Raw genomic sequence first — 16288 nt, forward strand, 5'->3', positions numbered from 1 at the left:
CCACTGAGAGAGTCTGAGCAGGGCGAGCCGGTAGCGTCATCTGGTGACAGCCCCGCCCCCCCTCGACAGCGCCAACTCCCCCCACACCCATCAGGCGGCAGCTGTGAAGACCGAGCCCCAAGTGTCCAAAGCACGGGGGCCCTGAGTGGTGTAGGCAGACGGGACAGGGGGCCTGGCCCCAGAGTCCCGGGAGCAGGCAGCACCCCCGCTGGGGAGCCAGGCTTGGTGGATGCTGTGGGCTGGGCTGTGGAAGCCTCTCTGATCTGAGGCTTGGATTTGGGGGCCTGGGGGTGTAGCCCAGGGGTAGAGCGCTTGCCTGAGCTTGCACAAAGCCCTGGGTTCTGTCCCCAGCACTGCCTAAAACGGCGGCGGGGAGGGATTGAAAGTTGGATTTTGGAGGAGACTCGCTCCTCTGCCCCAGGAGATCCCCCACAGCTCCCCCACCGGTCTCTCGCCCTAGAAGCTTCCCTTTCTAGTGCTCTCAAGCCCTGGGGAAGGGGTGCGAAGTGCGCCTCAGCCTCCCTGCCCCCGCACCCTGCACACCCCGGGAGTCCCACGGGGTTTCCGAGGCTCTGGGTCTCTCCGAGCCCGATCTGCAAGAGCGCATGCGTCCTGCACTCAGGGTGCCCCCCCACTCCAGTCCTCCAGGGGTGCCGGGAGCGGATCTCCCTCCAGCCCTGCGGGTGGACAGGAGCCCCAGACGCGTCCTGAGAAACTAAGGTCGGTGCCTGGAGCCCCACTCTTAACCCCTGCCTGCCGCCTGCCTGACTGCTTTCTGGATGGGGTCGCCTCCCGCAGGAAGCTGCACCCCGAAAGATGTCACCCTAATTATCCCTGCTGCCAGGCAGCTTCCCACCAGAAGAAAGGCACCGCTGGCTGGCACTCGTGAAGTCCACGCAGGCGTGCGGCGCGGGCCTCGAGCCGGCGCTGGGAGGGGCCGGGTCTGCAGTGTCCGCCGGCTGAGTTTGCACGCGCGCACACGCACAGCGCACTGAAGCCCCCGCCGCAATCTAGACGGGCGCATCCGTCACCCGCAGTTTCCTTCCGGCGCCTCCTCTTTTCCAAACAAGCTCCCATCTGCTTCTCATCATCCTAGATTAATTTGCATCTTCTAGGGCTCTCGGTAAATACAGCCTTGCAGAGTAAACTCTCTTTTATCTGGATCCTTTGGCCCTGCGTCAGTTTCCCGAGATTCATCCCTGTTGCAGAACGTAGGAGTGGTTCGCGCGGTTCCCTTTCTCCCCTGCATCTTCACCCGGCGGCCTCGCCCGGGACTCCTAGGTCGGTTCCGACGCCGCTGAGAGCGCGAACGCCCAAGGCTTTGTAGGGACCCTTGGTTTCCTTTCTCTTGGCCGAATACCTAGCAGCAGAATAACTGGATTGTACGGTTCGTGTGTGTTTTACTTATACACACATATTTTAATTGTGGTAAAACAACGACAACACACAACTGTCTTAACCACTTGTAAGTGTGCAGCTCGGTAGTGTGGATTGTGCTCACGTAGTTGTGCAACAGACCTCTGGAACTTTTTCATCTTGCAAACCTGAAACTTTGTTCCCAGTGATCGGCAACTCTCTGCTTCCTCCTCTTCCCGCTGGTAATCAGCCTTCTACTTTGTTTCCACGAGGATTTTTGTTGTTGTTGTTTTTGTTTTTTTTTGTCTTTTTGAGACAGGGTCAGGGTATGCGGTTCAGGCTGGCCTCGAGCTCACTTTGTAGCTCAGGCTGGTCTCAAACTCCCAACGATTCTCCTGCCTCAGCCTCCCCAGTGCTGAGATTACAGGCATGCGCCGCCACACCCGGCCTCTTGTATATATTTATGATCCATAACAAACACACATGTTGCAGGGAATTGGCGCAGATACACATTGCATCTGGACGCTTTTTACTTCCCTGTCCTCTCTCTTCCCTCCCGTCTTTCCCCGTTCCCAGATTGTCTTCCCATCTCCACAGAAGTCTCTTTCCTTGTTTCTTAACGTCTGTCATTTAATCTGCTTGTTAAATTATTTATACTTTGGGTTTCTCATAGAAGAGAAACCATGTGATATTCAGTCTTCTGTGTCTGACTTATTTCAGTTAGCAATATGGCCTGAAGCTGCGTCCATTTTCCTACAAAAGACTCAAATTTATCCATCTTTATAGTTGATAAAATAGGGGCAGCTTCATGAATTTGCTTATCACCCTTTCGGAAGGACAGTGCTAACCTCTGCGTAGCTCCAATTTTAGTATCTGTGCTTCAGAAGGAAGCACCATTCCTACAGGTTTGACTCCTTCAGATATCTCTTAGAAGCGGAGTCAGACCGTATTTGATGTTTTGCTGCTCACGGTGCCCTCAAGCTCATCCACACTGCAGAATATGACAAGATTTCTCTTCCTATTGAAAGCTGTATGTATACGCCATATTTTCTTTATCCATTTGTCTGCTGGTGGACACATAGGTTGCTTGCACCTTTGGGCTATTGCAGCTAATGCTGCAATGAACATGGGCGTGCGCCTTGCTCTGCAGGATTCTCTTTTCAATTCTTTTGGGTACATAATCAAAACATATGTGTGACTCTTTAAGAAACTGCCAAATTGTTCCTCAAAGTCATGTGACACTTTACATTCCCACCAGTATCAGGTGAGCAGTTCCATTTCCCTAAATTCTCTCCAACACTTGGTATTGTGAGTCTTTCAACGCTAGCCATTCTAACAGTGTGTAGTAGTATCTTATCATGGCTTTAATTTGCATTACCATAATGCCTAATAATTTGGAGCATCTTTTCACTTGCCTCTCTTCCATCTATATCTTCTTTGGAGAAGTGGATTTAATCCTTTTCTGACTTTCCCTGCCAGATCTTTAATAAGCTTTGTTTTTAGTGATAGTTTTAGATTTATAGAAAAATTGTGAAACAGGACAGGGAGTTTCTGTGCTTTTCCCACCCTGTTATTAATGCCGCATTTTATCGGGCGCTGTCCTATAGTACATGTATAATGTGGTACATAGCAGGACACAGTGGATATCACTGATTCGCAGCAGAGTGAATGAGTGGATATTTGCACACTGTTAGTTGAAAGCCACAGTTGCTTTCTTAGCGCTCCTTAGGTTGTTTGGGTGGGCCATGTTGTCTCCCCATAGTGGCGAGGGCTAAGCACCCATGACTTCAAGTAAGTAAAGCAAGGACACGGAAAAGCAGGGCCCGCGGCCACTGCGTAGCTTGGGAAGCCGAGTTTGGCCAGGCCAGGCTGCCTCGGGGAGGCGGGGGCGGGTCGGGGACCACCGGTGACCGTGCTGCTGTCTCCCCCAGACGCTGCGTACCTCGACTCCCCCTCCAAGAGAGTGATCTTCCCGCGCGTGGAGGTGTACTCCCGGATCGAGCTGGCGCTGGGCCATGAGTGCCCCGAGCGCAGCCGGCTGTGTCCCCGGAGGTCCTGGGCCCGGCCGGAGGAGCCCACTCCGCCCCACGTCCAGGGGGCCGGGAGGGGCAGCCGCCCACCTGCGCCCCCACCCGTGCACACGCTTCAACCCACGCCCGAGGGGCCCGTGCAGTCGCCCGTCCCCCGGCCTGCCTCTTCGCCTCTGTCTCTTGCTGCACCGCCGCCGGCCTCAACACTGCCGCATCCTCCGGGTGACTTGGCACCCGGGCACTTCACCGCCGGCTCCACACCCGGCTCATCGCCGCCTGGTGCACCCGCCGGGCGGCCCCCTGTGTCACCTCGGCCGCAGGTCGGAGCCCCACCCAGTACATTCACACCTCCAAGGCCCTCAGCTGTCCCTGTACCTCCAGCAGCATCACCCGCTCGGCCACCCCTGGAGGTGCTAGGCCCAGCGCAGCCCCAAGGTAGGGACCCTCCCGTCTTCTCACGGCTTCGGGTGTGCAGAACCCTCCAGAAACCTGTCTCAACGCGGTGGCTGACAGCAGGGACCTTCGCGGCTCTGCGTGTTATAACCCCGGGCCACCACAAGGGGGCAGCGCCGTTGCCATTTGGAGCACGCCTCCCCCGCCCCACCCCCAGAGCAGCGAAAGTATCATTTGGGAAGTCGTTAGCAGTGACAGTTCTCTGGGCCTACCACAGATCTACTAAATCCCAGGCTCTGGGACGGGGGCTCCGCTGCCTGGGCCTTTTACAAGCCCTTCGGGTGATTCTTTTGCCCACTCCCGGTTGAACTGCTGAACTGCGGTTGCGGTGGACTTTTACTGCAGAAGCCACCTTGGTGGCAGGGATTCTCAGAGTGGTGCTCTGGCCGGGGCCAGGTCCACACGAAATGAATGCGGAGACCGAGAATTCAGTCTCAGACGTGCAGGAGTGATAAGATTGCCTGATCACTTTTCTTTTGGTTTTGTTTTGTTTGGTTTTTTTTCCGGTACCGGGAATCGAACTCACGACCTTGAGCTTGCCAGGCAGGCGCTGTGCGGCTGAGCTAAATCCGCAGCCCCTGCTGATCACTTTTCTACTGATTCATTTGAACTATACTTCTCAAGAGCTCTCGTCCTTTATGGATAGTCTCTCTCTATATTTTAATACCACATTTTCTTGAGACAGGGCTGGCCTTGAATTCACTATGTAGCCCAGGCTGACCTCGAGTTTGCAGTGATCCTCCTGCCTCAGCCTCCCAAGTACTGGGATTACAGGCACACATCACCATGCCTGGTGGTCTATATATATTTTTAAAGCTCCTTCTCCACTACAGATAGTTTGAGAAGCTATTATCGGGGCTGCCAAGGTGAGCTGTTCTTATTCCTTGCTCCCAGGAAGTCTCTCCAGCATGGTACTGACCTGAGGAACACAAGTTTTGGGCAGATATATCTAACAAAAGCAGTACTGAGCATGTTTGCAGAGTAAGGCCGCTTCTCTCTGGGGGACAGAAAGCCTTGGGGGGGGGGTGAGAGGTGAGTTTAAATGGCCAGGATGTGGGTGACTATGGCTTATGGGATGGAGGAGAACAGACGTTTCAGATTTTATCTAGATTTTCAGGTGCAGAGTGGGAAAATGTAAGGACATTCACAAAGAAGAGGAGATGTGTGCAGCCGCTGGGCGCAGTTGTGTAGGGGCACGGGAGAGGGTTCCAGAGGATGGAGGAAGCCGGCCTGTTTCGTGGTCCTTCAGTCAAACGTCCACTGCAGACGCCACAGAACAGCAAGGCTCCTTCTTTGGGGATGGGGCTCAAGCCTAAGGCAACTGCTTTCTCTGCAGTAGGTTTACTTTGATTCTTTTGATCATAGTAAGACAAAACGCAAAGACATTAAGGGCGAGAAAACGTCAAAGGCAGGCATGGTGGCACATACCTATAATCCAAGCACTCTTGGAGGCTGAGGCAGGAGGATTGCAAGCTCCAGCCCCGCCTGGGCAATGTAGAGAGACGCTATCTAAAAGTGAGAAGGACTGGAGGTGGAGCTCGGCGGAAGGCGTTTCTCTGCCGCCGTCTCCAGGAGCCTGGGCCACCCTGGCCGCGCCTTGGCGGCCCTCGCGCGTGCCGGGTGGAGCTGACAGCCCCGCAGCCCTTGGCTGGGAGACACGTTTGGAAACATTTGAAGTTTTCTGTGGCTGTCGGCTGGTGGGTGGAGGCCAGCGATGCCGCTGAGTGCCCTCCAGTGCCCAGGACGCGCCCCAGCGAAGAACGAGTTCTCTGACCCTCAGGGCAGCGGTGCTGAGCCCGAGAAACCCTCCCGCAGCCTACAGCGCGCCCCGCAGCGTCTCACCCGCGCCCCGGCGACCCCGTGAGTGGCGGGGTTCCCCACCCCAGCTCGCTCATGTCTCCGCTCTCCTTGCCTTGCTGTAGCTCTCCTGGCCTCTTCAAATCCCAGAAGTGCCACGGCTCTGACGAACGTGAAGGAACCGGTCAGCAGGTCCCACGCCGTGTAAGTCTCTCCTTTGTCGGGGTCGCGCGTGTGGCCTCTTCCCTGCCCCGGGACCGGGGACCGAACCCCGGCCCTTCCCACTGAGCTGCGCCCCCAGCCTGGGGACTGCTCCTTCCCGTGGTGAGGGCTGAGGGCGCCAGCGAGGCGATGTTCTCCGCCCCCTTGGCTGCGCGGGGCGCAGCGAGGCCGGGCTCCAGCCCGTGTGCTACGGCCCACCCCCTCACAGCCCACGGCCCAGCCGCTCTTCCCAAAGAGCGCGCTCGGTGGGAGAGAGCCGGCTCTCCAGGGTGGGGCCACACTCCTCCTGCACCACCGAAAACGCACCTCCTTGGTGGGAAAACGCCCGAACTTTGCTCTCGGGTGAGCCACGGTTTGAGACGGAGAAGGCTAGCGGACAGCCTCTCCTGGCCTCTGCATGATACGAATTCTCTTCTCTCCAGCTAGCCTCTCTTCCCGCCTTCTCTAATCCAGATGGTCTCTTATTTGCATGTGAAGGCCCCACTATCCCTAGTGGATCACCCCAGAGAATCTCCTTTATAATGTGCACCGAGTGTCCAGGCTGTGTGACACACACACTGGTACCTTGGTTCACGAACTTTTTTGTTTCACAGTTTTGGGTAAGGTGACCAAGGAAGTCTTTTGCATCCAGTGTGGAGTTTGTGAACAGAAGCAAACTTTTTTTTTTTTGTCTTTTTGAGACATGGTCTCGCTATGCAGTTCAGGATGGCCTTGAGCTCACTTTGTAGCCCAGGCTGGCCTCAAACTCGGAATGATCCTCCTGCCTCAGCCTCCCAAGTGCTGGGATTTCAGGCGTGTGCCAGCACCCCCAGCTGAGAAGCAAAATTTTGTTGAGCACTCTTGTTTGAGAACTGGATTATTTGCAACTGAAATGTTCATGGACCAAAATCCCACTGCACTCCATTGTTATCTTTTATTTTTCGTTTTTTTTTTTTTTTTCATTGTTATCTTTGCGGCAATTATGGCAGGACTTTTTTTTTTTTCTGGTACCCGGGATTGCACTCACGACCTTACACTTGCCAGGCAGGTGCTTTGCCACTGAGCTAAATCCCCAGCCCCCAGGACTTTTTTTTTAAACACTCCTTGGGGACCACATCACCAAGCTCCCTTGCTGGCTGGATGCCCGTTGGATGAGGCAGTGGATGATCAGAGGGTCACTCAGACCTACTTCTACCTCTACCCGTCCATGTAGCTGCACCCATCTTTGGGACGGCTGTGACAGTGGCCCCCTGCTCACAGCTGCAGGATTGGGAACGTGGGTCCTGGAACATTCTTACTTTTGATGTTTGCACCCCATACCATAGCAGACTTCTTGAAATGTACCTAACTGCCTCCCACATTGCATCTAATTTATGTATAAAACTTTTGGACAATTTGTATAAATTTCATCACTTCAGGCTTAGGCATAAAGGAGGCAGTAGTTCACATAATATAAACTTTTCTGCACCTACAGAGAAGTGAGTAAAATGTTGGGTGTCTGACCAGTTGGCCCGGGCTCGCTGAGCTGAATACTCATTGATGACCAGGCAGCGGGACTCCGTGCTGGGGCGGCCCCGGGCCCTGCCTACCGGGTTGGCCCGGGAGCCGGACGGTGGCAGACACTTGGCCTTGGACAGGCCAACAGCAAACCCCCTGCGTCCTCTCTTTGCCCAGGGAGAGCACGGCCGCAGACTCGAACTGGGTCAGCAAAGTGTTCAAGAGGAACAAACAGAAGACAAGCAGCGCCCGGAAAGGCTTCTCCAGACCTCCCCGATCCAAAAAGCCGAGCAGCAAAGCACAGTGAGTTGACTGGCGCTTCCTAAACCCCAGGGAGGAGCAGCCGCTTCAGGTGCCATCTGCAGGGACGCTGCACGGGCAGCGGGGGCCCAGGAGGAAAGGGGGCAGGGAGCCTGGGCCTCAGAGTCAGGCACTCCACATGGAATCCCTCTCTCCCAGTGATCTCGATGCTTAGTGATCTTGCTTAGTGTCTTGCTTAGTGATCTCGATGAGCATACTTGGTCTCTCTGAGGCTCAGTTTCTTTCCTTTTGTTTTTTCTTTATGAGACAGGGTCTCGCTATGCAGTCCAGGCTGGCCTTGAATTCTCTATGTAGCCCAAGCTGGTCTCAGCCTTGGCCTCCTGAGTGCTGAGATTACAGTCATGCTCCACCATGTCTGGGCTGGGCCTCAGTTTCTAGACCTGCAAAATGGGTGTGATATCAGCTCGTGTGGTTGTGAGTCTTTAGGGCCATCGCCTATGTGAATTGCTTCGCAGATAGGCGAGGTAAGGTAGACCTGAAGACTAACTAGGTGTTACAATCACTTTGAATGGACTCTCCTAAAACCAGACTAATTTGTAGGGAGTAACTTGACCCCCAGTGAGTACCACTCCAATCAGTTATCAGTGCAGGCTGTGTCACTATATCATGCTGTCATTGACTTAATGATTTATTGAGCACCTACTAAGTGCGAAACGCTTTCCTGATCTCTGAAAATACCCAAGGTAAGCCTAGTCTCTGACTTTCAATAGTTTACCCCAGACTGAATGTAAGACCAAAGACCAGAAGAATAAAATGGACTAATCTGCTGAGCTTTGAGCCTCACCTAAATCGAGTTTTAATTTTTTACTGAATCATAGCATTTCCCGGAAAAGCATGTGCATATGGACATACACACTCATGGATTTCAAATGCCAGCCTCAAACCTACGCCAGGCTGAGTATTAATGTTATTTCACTGGGTTATCGAAGTATTTTCTGAATGGAACAGGCCCACCCTGCTATTTTGTTTGCTTCTATCCTTCGCGGATCAGAAAAACCCCTCAGTCCCTCAGAGCAACACCCTTCCTGGCTGCCCCTGGCCCAGTGGGCTCCCCAAGAAGACTCAGGATTTATCAGAGGGAGACGCTGTGGGCTCAAAGCCCCCTTCCGAACTGGGACAGGAGCTTCCTCGGTGGGGGGAATGGTGTGGTAGGAGGGGATTCCCCGAGCCCCTCAGGAAGTGGGCCAAATCCTCATGTCCCTTTTGAGATTAAAAGGAATACACGGAGCAGTGCTGTAATCCCAGCACTCTGGGAGGCTGAGGCAGGAGGATTGCAAATTTGAGCCCAGCCTGGAAAATTTAGGATTTAATGAGATCCCAACTCAAAATATAAAAAGGCTTGGGGGTAAAGCTCAGTGTGAAGACCCTGAGTTCAATCTTCGATATCACAATCAAATAGAAAATAAAATAAAAGGTGGGCAGAGATGGGGCAGGACCTGGAAATCCCTGGGGTCACAGGGCCTGGGCCCGGCGAGTGAACCTGCGGCTTCTTTACAGACTGACAGTGAGTCTGCCCGGAGGGGTGACCTTCAGCAATGACTGGCACATTTGCTGCTTCGAGCTGCCGAGGTCTGGATGAGGGGTAGAAAAGGGAAGCTCAAAACTGCCAGCACTCTGGGAGGCTGAGGCAGGAAGATTTTGAGCTCAAACTCAACCTGGGCAACTTAATGGTTTAGTGAGACCTTGTCTCATAAAAATAAAAAAGGGCTCAATGTCCACTACCATTAAAAAAAAAGGATAAAGAAAGAGAAGAGGGAGGCTTCCTGGAGGAGGAGGGATCTGGTCCTTTTCTCCCAAGTTACTGTCATGAGAGATGCTGTCACATTCACAGGCAAGGCCTGAGTGACCTCCTGGTCCCAGGCTGACATCTCTTCAACAAGAGGAGAAAAGCTGCAATAAAAGCTAAAGGACAGATGTCTCGTACATTAATCAGTGTTGTCGTTCAACCATAGGTTCATAGTCATATTCTGATGCAGGTTGTAGTAGTTAGTTATTGCTGTGAGGATAATGCTACATAACAAACAACCCTCAAATCCCAGTGAATTAAAACAACAGACCTTTATTTCTGTCTTCCATGAGTTGGCTGCCATAGCTCTGCCTGGGTACATGTCAGGGTTGACTCTTTTCTGTGTCCCTTTCACTGAGGACCAGCAGTGGTGGGAGACATACTTTTCTTTGGAGCAGGGCTGGGTGTGAGGGGCCAGCCTGGCTTTCTCTGCTGGTCTTGACTCTCCTTCAGTAAAAGTGCAGTGGTCATCTGACTCCAGATTGTATGCTGGCCCCGATCGGGCTACAAATGGAAAAGGAGAAGACTCATTCTCTCCTCAAATCCTCCTATTGCTACCAAGTCTGTCAACTTCCCTGAATTTTCATCATTAGAGAGCCGCTTCCTTGAGTTCCTGTTGAGTTTGGGTCTATTCAAATGTAAATATAGTGATAATAACAACAGATAAAACATACATAGTGCTTATGTTCCAGGGACAGCGGCCTAGAGCGTAAGTAACACGCCCTGTCACACAGTCGCCAGCGGCAGAACCAGGATCCCGTCCAGCTGGGCTGCCGCTGCCTTCTTGACGTTACACTAAGCAATATGGCCGCCCGTGGTGCTGGGTGTGCCGGGGTGGGATCAGGAAGTTGCAGAGTCTGGGCCTTGGGGGTATAGCTCAGTGGTTGAGCGTCTGGCTGCAAAGTCTGGGCCTCGTTTCCCGACTAGGGAGGCCACTTGACTTAATGAGCGTCTCAGTTTTCCGCTTTACCGTCTGCCTTCCTGTCACCCCCTGTTATTTGGGGATCGCATGAGGCAGAATGTGAAAGCATCCTACGGGATTCTGGGCTACACAGACATGTCAGGTCCAAGGACAGAGCCCAGGCCTGCGAGGGTCCTTCGGGGGGGTCCTATGCAAGGAGACAAGTCCCTTCGAGACTCTGGACAGGGAAGTCTCTATTTTAGCCCAACTGAAAGAGACATTATCTATATGTATATTTTGTTTTATACCCGTCTTTTCTTTCTTTCTTTCTTTCTTTCTTTCTTTCTTTCTTTTTTTTTGTCTTTTTGAGACAGGGTCTCAATATGCAGTTCAGGCTGGTCTTGAGCTCACTTTGTAGCCCAAGTTGGCCTCAAACTTGCGACGATCCTCCTGCCTCAGCCTCCCAAATGCTGGAATTACAGGTGTGCGCCCCCACGCCCGGCCTTATATCTGCCTTTTCATAGGATGATCAATTTTATTGCTTCCCCTGCTTGTAAAATCCAGCATGTACTCACTACCAAGAAAAGCTTCAAATGTAGAGAAGCATAAATAGAAAGTAAAACTTTCCAGGGCTCCCCCACCCAGATGTGAATATTTAGGTAAATATCCTGCCATATTTGCTAAGCATATGCAGGCAGAGATGTATTTTTACTTTCATGAACATGATCCCATATGCTGCATACTGTTTTCTTGCCTGCTTTTGAACCAAGCCATATACCATTACTCTTCCTCTGGCAAAGATAGATGTATCAAGTTTGTAACAGAGCCACAGCTTTCTGTTGGTGTGAGTATAGCGTTTGATCTGTGAGCATTCCCTCTAGGTGGACATTGTTGCCAACTTTTTGCCATTATGAACATTGCTGGGATAAATATCCCCGTGGACACACCCTGGCACCCAGCCCACTTGTCCCTGTGGTGCATATTTCTAGAACTGGAATTGCCAGGTCAGAAGATAAGGGGAAGTTTTTATGCATGTCACCGAATTGCCCTCAAGGGGATTATATGGTTTTATGCTCGAACCAGCCAATGAACTAGACAATGGATTTCCCTACACACATGCACGCACACACGGACGCAGACACACACATGCACAGCGTTAGACACCACAAGGGCCCACCGTCCCTTACCTGCAATTCAGAAATGCACGAAGCTCCGAAAAAATAAAAACCTATGGTTGCTCTTGACAGCAAAAACCTCACCTATGCAAATGTGAATTGTTTGTTTGTTTATGGTAACGAAGATTGAACCCAGGAATCTTCAAATGAACTACATCCCTAGTCTACCCCTTTTTTTAAAAAATTTTGAGACAGAATCTCACTAAGTCACTAAATTGTGCCAGCTGGAGTCAAACTTGCAACCTTCCTGCCTCAGCCTCCCAGAGTGCTGGGATTATAGGTGTGCAGCACCACTCCCTGCTCCAATGTGAAGTTTTTTATGACTTTTTTTTATCCCAGTATTTGAATATCAATTTCTAAGTCCCTGCCTGCAGAAATAGTAATGTGTTTCATTCTCCATCCCCAAGCCCCACTCTAGGGGCTACAAAACCTGTGAACAGGGTACTAGTTTCCTTTTCCTAAAATGTAAAAAATTCTAAATCCCCAGAGGCACCCACCACCAAGGGCCATAGATAAAGAGGTTGTGGCCTACTTCAGTCCTTTCACATTATTCCAAACTGGTGAGAACTTACACGCTTCAGTGTCCCTGAGCCTGCTCAGGGCCCGCTCAGGGGATGGCGGAAGTGACCCAGGCTTCCCTGCTGATATGAGCGGCACCTCTGTCATGTCTGGCTTCTCCTTGGTGCCAGGCCTGTCCCTGGGCCCGACCTGCGGTTCCAGCAATGGAAACCAGGGCTCTCACCGCACTGCTTTCCATCCGCTTTACTGGTGGCTCAGCTGGGTAATATCTTTCTGATGCGATTAAGATGTTTAAAAATTCACCGAACGAGTGTCTGTCCCCGGACTCCTTGTAGGTTAGGCTCGGAGAAGTGAAATCACACAGCAGGGCTCCGTGCGGTGAAGGATTCCTGGCATTGCTCCGGTCTGGACCGGTCAGACAGCACAGGCAGTGTGAGCTAGCGTTGAACTTGACGCCCGACCAGTACCCATTCATAACTCGTGTCCAGGCCGAAGGTCGCCTTTAACCTGTGTGTGACACAGCGCCTTCCGTTCCTGTCATTTCTCGTGGCGCTCAGATTCATTAACTTGTGTTTATTCAACCCGCGTTCTGTGAGACCTTCTTCTCGGTGGCTGCTGAGCATGCCGCAGCCTTTTGAGCCCCCAGCTGCCTGGAGGGAGAAGGATCTGGCTCTAGTGAGATGCCAGAGGTTCTGTGGATGTAACCCCAGGGGCAGCAGCAGTGTTGCAGAGGAGCTCACTAAGACCAAATTCTAGCTGGGCGTGGTGCAATGCCTGGGATCCCTGCTTGGGGAATTTAGCAAGACCTTGTCTCCAAACAAAAACTAAAAGGGGCTGGGGGTGTAGCTCCAAGTGAAAGCCCTGGGTTCGATCCCCAGTACCAAAAAACGTGAGAATGCACAAATTCTTGGGTCCAGCCCGACTTGCTGAGTAAGAACCCCCAGTCCCAGAACTCCTAGTGCCGCCCCCCCCATCCCTCCCCAGCCTGGGAACAGGAGTGCCGTGTGGGATGGGGCGGAGCAGCAGCTCGCCTGCCCTGGCACTGGCGGAGGCTCAAGGGAAGGCTTCCTGGAGGAGGAGGAGCGGAAGTGGGTCAGACCAGGGTGCAGGGACCATTCAGGCTCTCAGGGACACCCAGGTGCAGCAGAGGGGAAGAGCAGTCGGCAACAGCTCCTGCGGGGAAGGATGGACGCAGGGAGGGCCCTGCACGTGGGCTTGGGCCAGGCGGGGGCAGGGTCAGGCCAGCTCAGGTGCCCTAACCGGAGGACTCTGCACCTCCCAGGGGTGCTGGGTGTCATCGCCAGGGGGAGCAGCAGCACGACAGAGTTGAGGACCGTCCAGGGGTGGTCCCCAGGCGCCCAGAGAGGGCAGGTGGCCCGCAGGGAGTCACACTGCCCTGGGCAGGGCTCGGAACCTGGCCTGTGATGACCCTCTTTGGTGTCGCCTCACCCTGCCCCCCTGGCTTTCCGCATCCAGGTCCACGCCCTGCGCACCCGACCTCCCTCCGCTCTCCGCCCCCGGGGCCGTGTGGATCACCTACAGGCCGCACCCCAGCCGGAGCCAGGAGAACAGCGGCCCTGAGGTGTGCAATGGGGGTGTCCCCCAGGACAGACCCGGCCTGCCCCGCTCCCGCTGCCGTGGTGACCCCTGGGCCTGTCCACCCAGGGTCATCTGTGCCCCCCGCTCCCTTTCTGGAACAGTTGAGGTCAGTGTGAGCTCACACAGCACTGAGAAAACAGTGCCTCTCTTGGGGCCTTGACTGCCAGCTGCTGGAAAATTGCTACACTGGTTTTATCAGAACAATCAGTCAACCGGGCTGCAAATAACTACAAAGGCGCTTGTCTGTCCGTGAGCTGACTACTCCCTTTAGAAGGCCCGTACTTGTCCAGTGCACAATCTGCACAACTGTACTCCGATGTCTAGAGACCCCTCCACCCAACACCCTTCCGGAATAACTCAGCACCAGCTGAACTTTCATGTCCCAAACCGATTCATGTCCCAAGCACCTTTGCCACCTTCCAATGGAGGCCCCATTTAGAGCAGCCAGGGATCCCTGTGTACTGAAGTAAACCCCCTACCTAGCTTTGGGTGTAACCCAGATTTCCAATTTCCATGCATTAGCTTGGCTGTCCTGGGCCCTGCTTGGCGATGAAAGCTGGGGGGCTGTCCTGGGGGGCCTGAGACGGGGGACCCCGAAACAGTGACTCCTATCTTCTGCCTAGGAAGCTGTGAGCCGAGAGAGAAAACCTGAGCTGGACCAGGAGAGAATGTGAGTGGACCCGAGCGCTGGGGACCCGAGGACCAGAGGACGCACGGACCGGTGTCCCCCTGCGGCTCGCAGTCAGACCCAAGCCCAGGCCTGGGAGGGGGACGCCCGCCACCACCCTGACACTGCCTAGGTCTCAGCTCCCAGAGCAGCTCGCGTCACACAGCCCCTCCGCTTCCCGAGCCCACTGGCGTCCGGAGGCCCCAGCCCACCCGGCCAGGTTTGCCTCCTCCTCGGGACCAGCCCGGGGGGCAAACTTCAGGGCTCCAGCAGGACTGAGCCAAAGACTCCCTTTGGCGCTCCCCGTGGTGTCCACAGACCAAGTTCCTCTTTTATTTTGATTTTTATTCTCTCGGGGTGCCCACGGGTCTGCCTGGAACCGCCGGCGTGGGCCTGGCACACAGCCTGGGCCTCGGGGTCCGCCGAAGCCCCCAGGCTTCCACAGTGTGGGGGCCTCTCGCCTGGCTTGGACTTCTGGAGTCTTGTGTGCTTGTGGAAAACAAGCTGTCAGAGCGGCAGGACCCCAGGTATCCCCTCCAGGCGCTGGTGCGAGCACACTGTCTGCTGTCCACACCCCAGTGAAAATGGCCTGGGAGAAAGACACCCTCAGCCTCATTTCTCCAGCCCGTGCAGGAAGAGAGGCGCCCCCAGCTCCCCAGAGGGAGGCCGAGGAGCCCGGGCTCCGCACAGCAGCTGCATTTGCTGAACAAACCCTGGGATGCAAAACCCTCTGCACAGATGGGCGAACGTGCAGCGCAGACTTGGGAGCCCGAGGGGGGCAGGCGCGGCTTGAAGCCGAGCTGGGGGGGGTCCGCTGTGTGCAGGGCCATCGCAGCGGACAAAACGGACCTGGAGAGGGAGGCGCAGAGGCCTTGCGTTCCTGTCTCTCCGAGTCTGAGCCAGACCAGCGAGGAGGGCGCTTGAAGGTTTTCGTGGTAGGGACAACACAGGACCCTGGGGTGGCCCCCGGGTGCAGACCTTTCATCCCTGAGGCCCGGAATCCACCCGAGGGAGAAAGGGATTCTGTCTTATTCCTGGGCAGCCGGGGGAATCGAACTCACTAATAACTGTTGCCTTCGGGCAGAACCTGCACGCTTTCACTGTCAGTTCTGTTACGAGGATCAATAAATCCCCTGCGGTTGTCTCTTAGTTTTGGTTAATTTCCCATATTTTGAGGTAATTAAGAAGATGATTCTTGCGTTGGTTCCAGAGAAAACACAGGACATCTTGTTACATTGGGATTTTAGACAAACACTGAATAATTGTTTTTGTGCAAGTGTGTTCCTCATATTGTAATTCTTTGTTATTTGTCTGAAATTCAGATTTAGTTGGGCTTCCCACATTTTTATTTGCTAAATCTGCCAACCCTAGGTAGTGTCTCTCTCTCTCTCTCTGTGTGTGTGTGTGTGTGTGTCTCTGTATCTCTCTCTTTCTCCCTCCCTCGCTCCCTCCTTCCCAGTACTGAGGATTGAACTCAGGGCCTTTGCACTGAGCTTCACCCCTAGCCCTGTTTTGAAATGGAGTGCTGCACTGCTCAGACTAGGCTCAAACTTTTGATCCTCCTGCCTTAGCCTCCCAGAGCACTGGGATTACAGGTGTTCACCCCTGAACCCAGCTCCCCTCTCCTTTTAAACCCAACACACACAGATCAGTTTTTATGTGACTGCCATACCCTTAGACACTGAAAGGTCTTGCTAGTGCCAGGGGCGAGGCCAGATGCTGTCCAGTCTCCCAGAGTGCCTCTGAGCGCGACACCCCTGACTCCCTCTCAGCCGGCCCCGTCACCTCTGACTTCTCAGGGGATGAAATAGCTTGCGTCATGGTGTCGCGCACCCACCTTTCAAAAGACTATCAGAGCACCGGGGTCCCCCACACTGCGTGCTCCCACAAAGCGTCCGCGGGGTAGGTGCAGGAGGCTCCTCGACCTCCTCCGTGAGATAAGAAGTAGGACACTGTCCCTGCTGTCCTCTGCGTATAACGTGAACC

The 16288-nt window shown here is 53.9% G+C and overlaps 1 protein-coding gene across 2 annotated transcripts in view; it reads left to right on the forward strand.

Annotated features, from left to right (window-relative positions):
* Window positions 1–15447, forward strand: part of Pnpla1 (patatin-like phospholipase domain containing 1) — a 39082-nt gene extending 23635 nt beyond the window's left edge. For both annotated transcript variants that reach the window (XM_013517129.1, XM_013517130.1), the window contains exons 6-10: window positions 3288–3821; window positions 5762–5840; window positions 7512–7637; window positions 13513–13618; window positions 14259–15447. In XM_013517129.1, coding sequence (XP_013372583.1) covers window positions 3288–3821; window positions 5762–5840; window positions 7512–7637; window positions 13513–13618; window positions 14259–14309 — 896 coding nt within the window. In that variant the 3' untranslated portion in view covers window positions 14310–15447. The remainder of the gene's footprint in view (window positions 1–3287; window positions 3822–5761; window positions 5841–7511; window positions 7638–13512; window positions 13619–14258) is intronic.
* The last annotated feature ends 841 nt before the right edge of the window (window positions 15448–16288 follow it).

The sequence above is a fragment of the Chinchilla lanigera genome, unplaced genomic scaffold (assembly GCF_000276665.1).
Source record: "Chinchilla lanigera isolate Chin_1 unplaced genomic scaffold, ChiLan1.0 scaffold00036, whole genome shotgun sequence".
In the NCBI taxonomy this organism is placed as follows: Eukaryota; Metazoa; Chordata; class Mammalia; order Rodentia; family Chinchillidae; genus Chinchilla; species Chinchilla lanigera.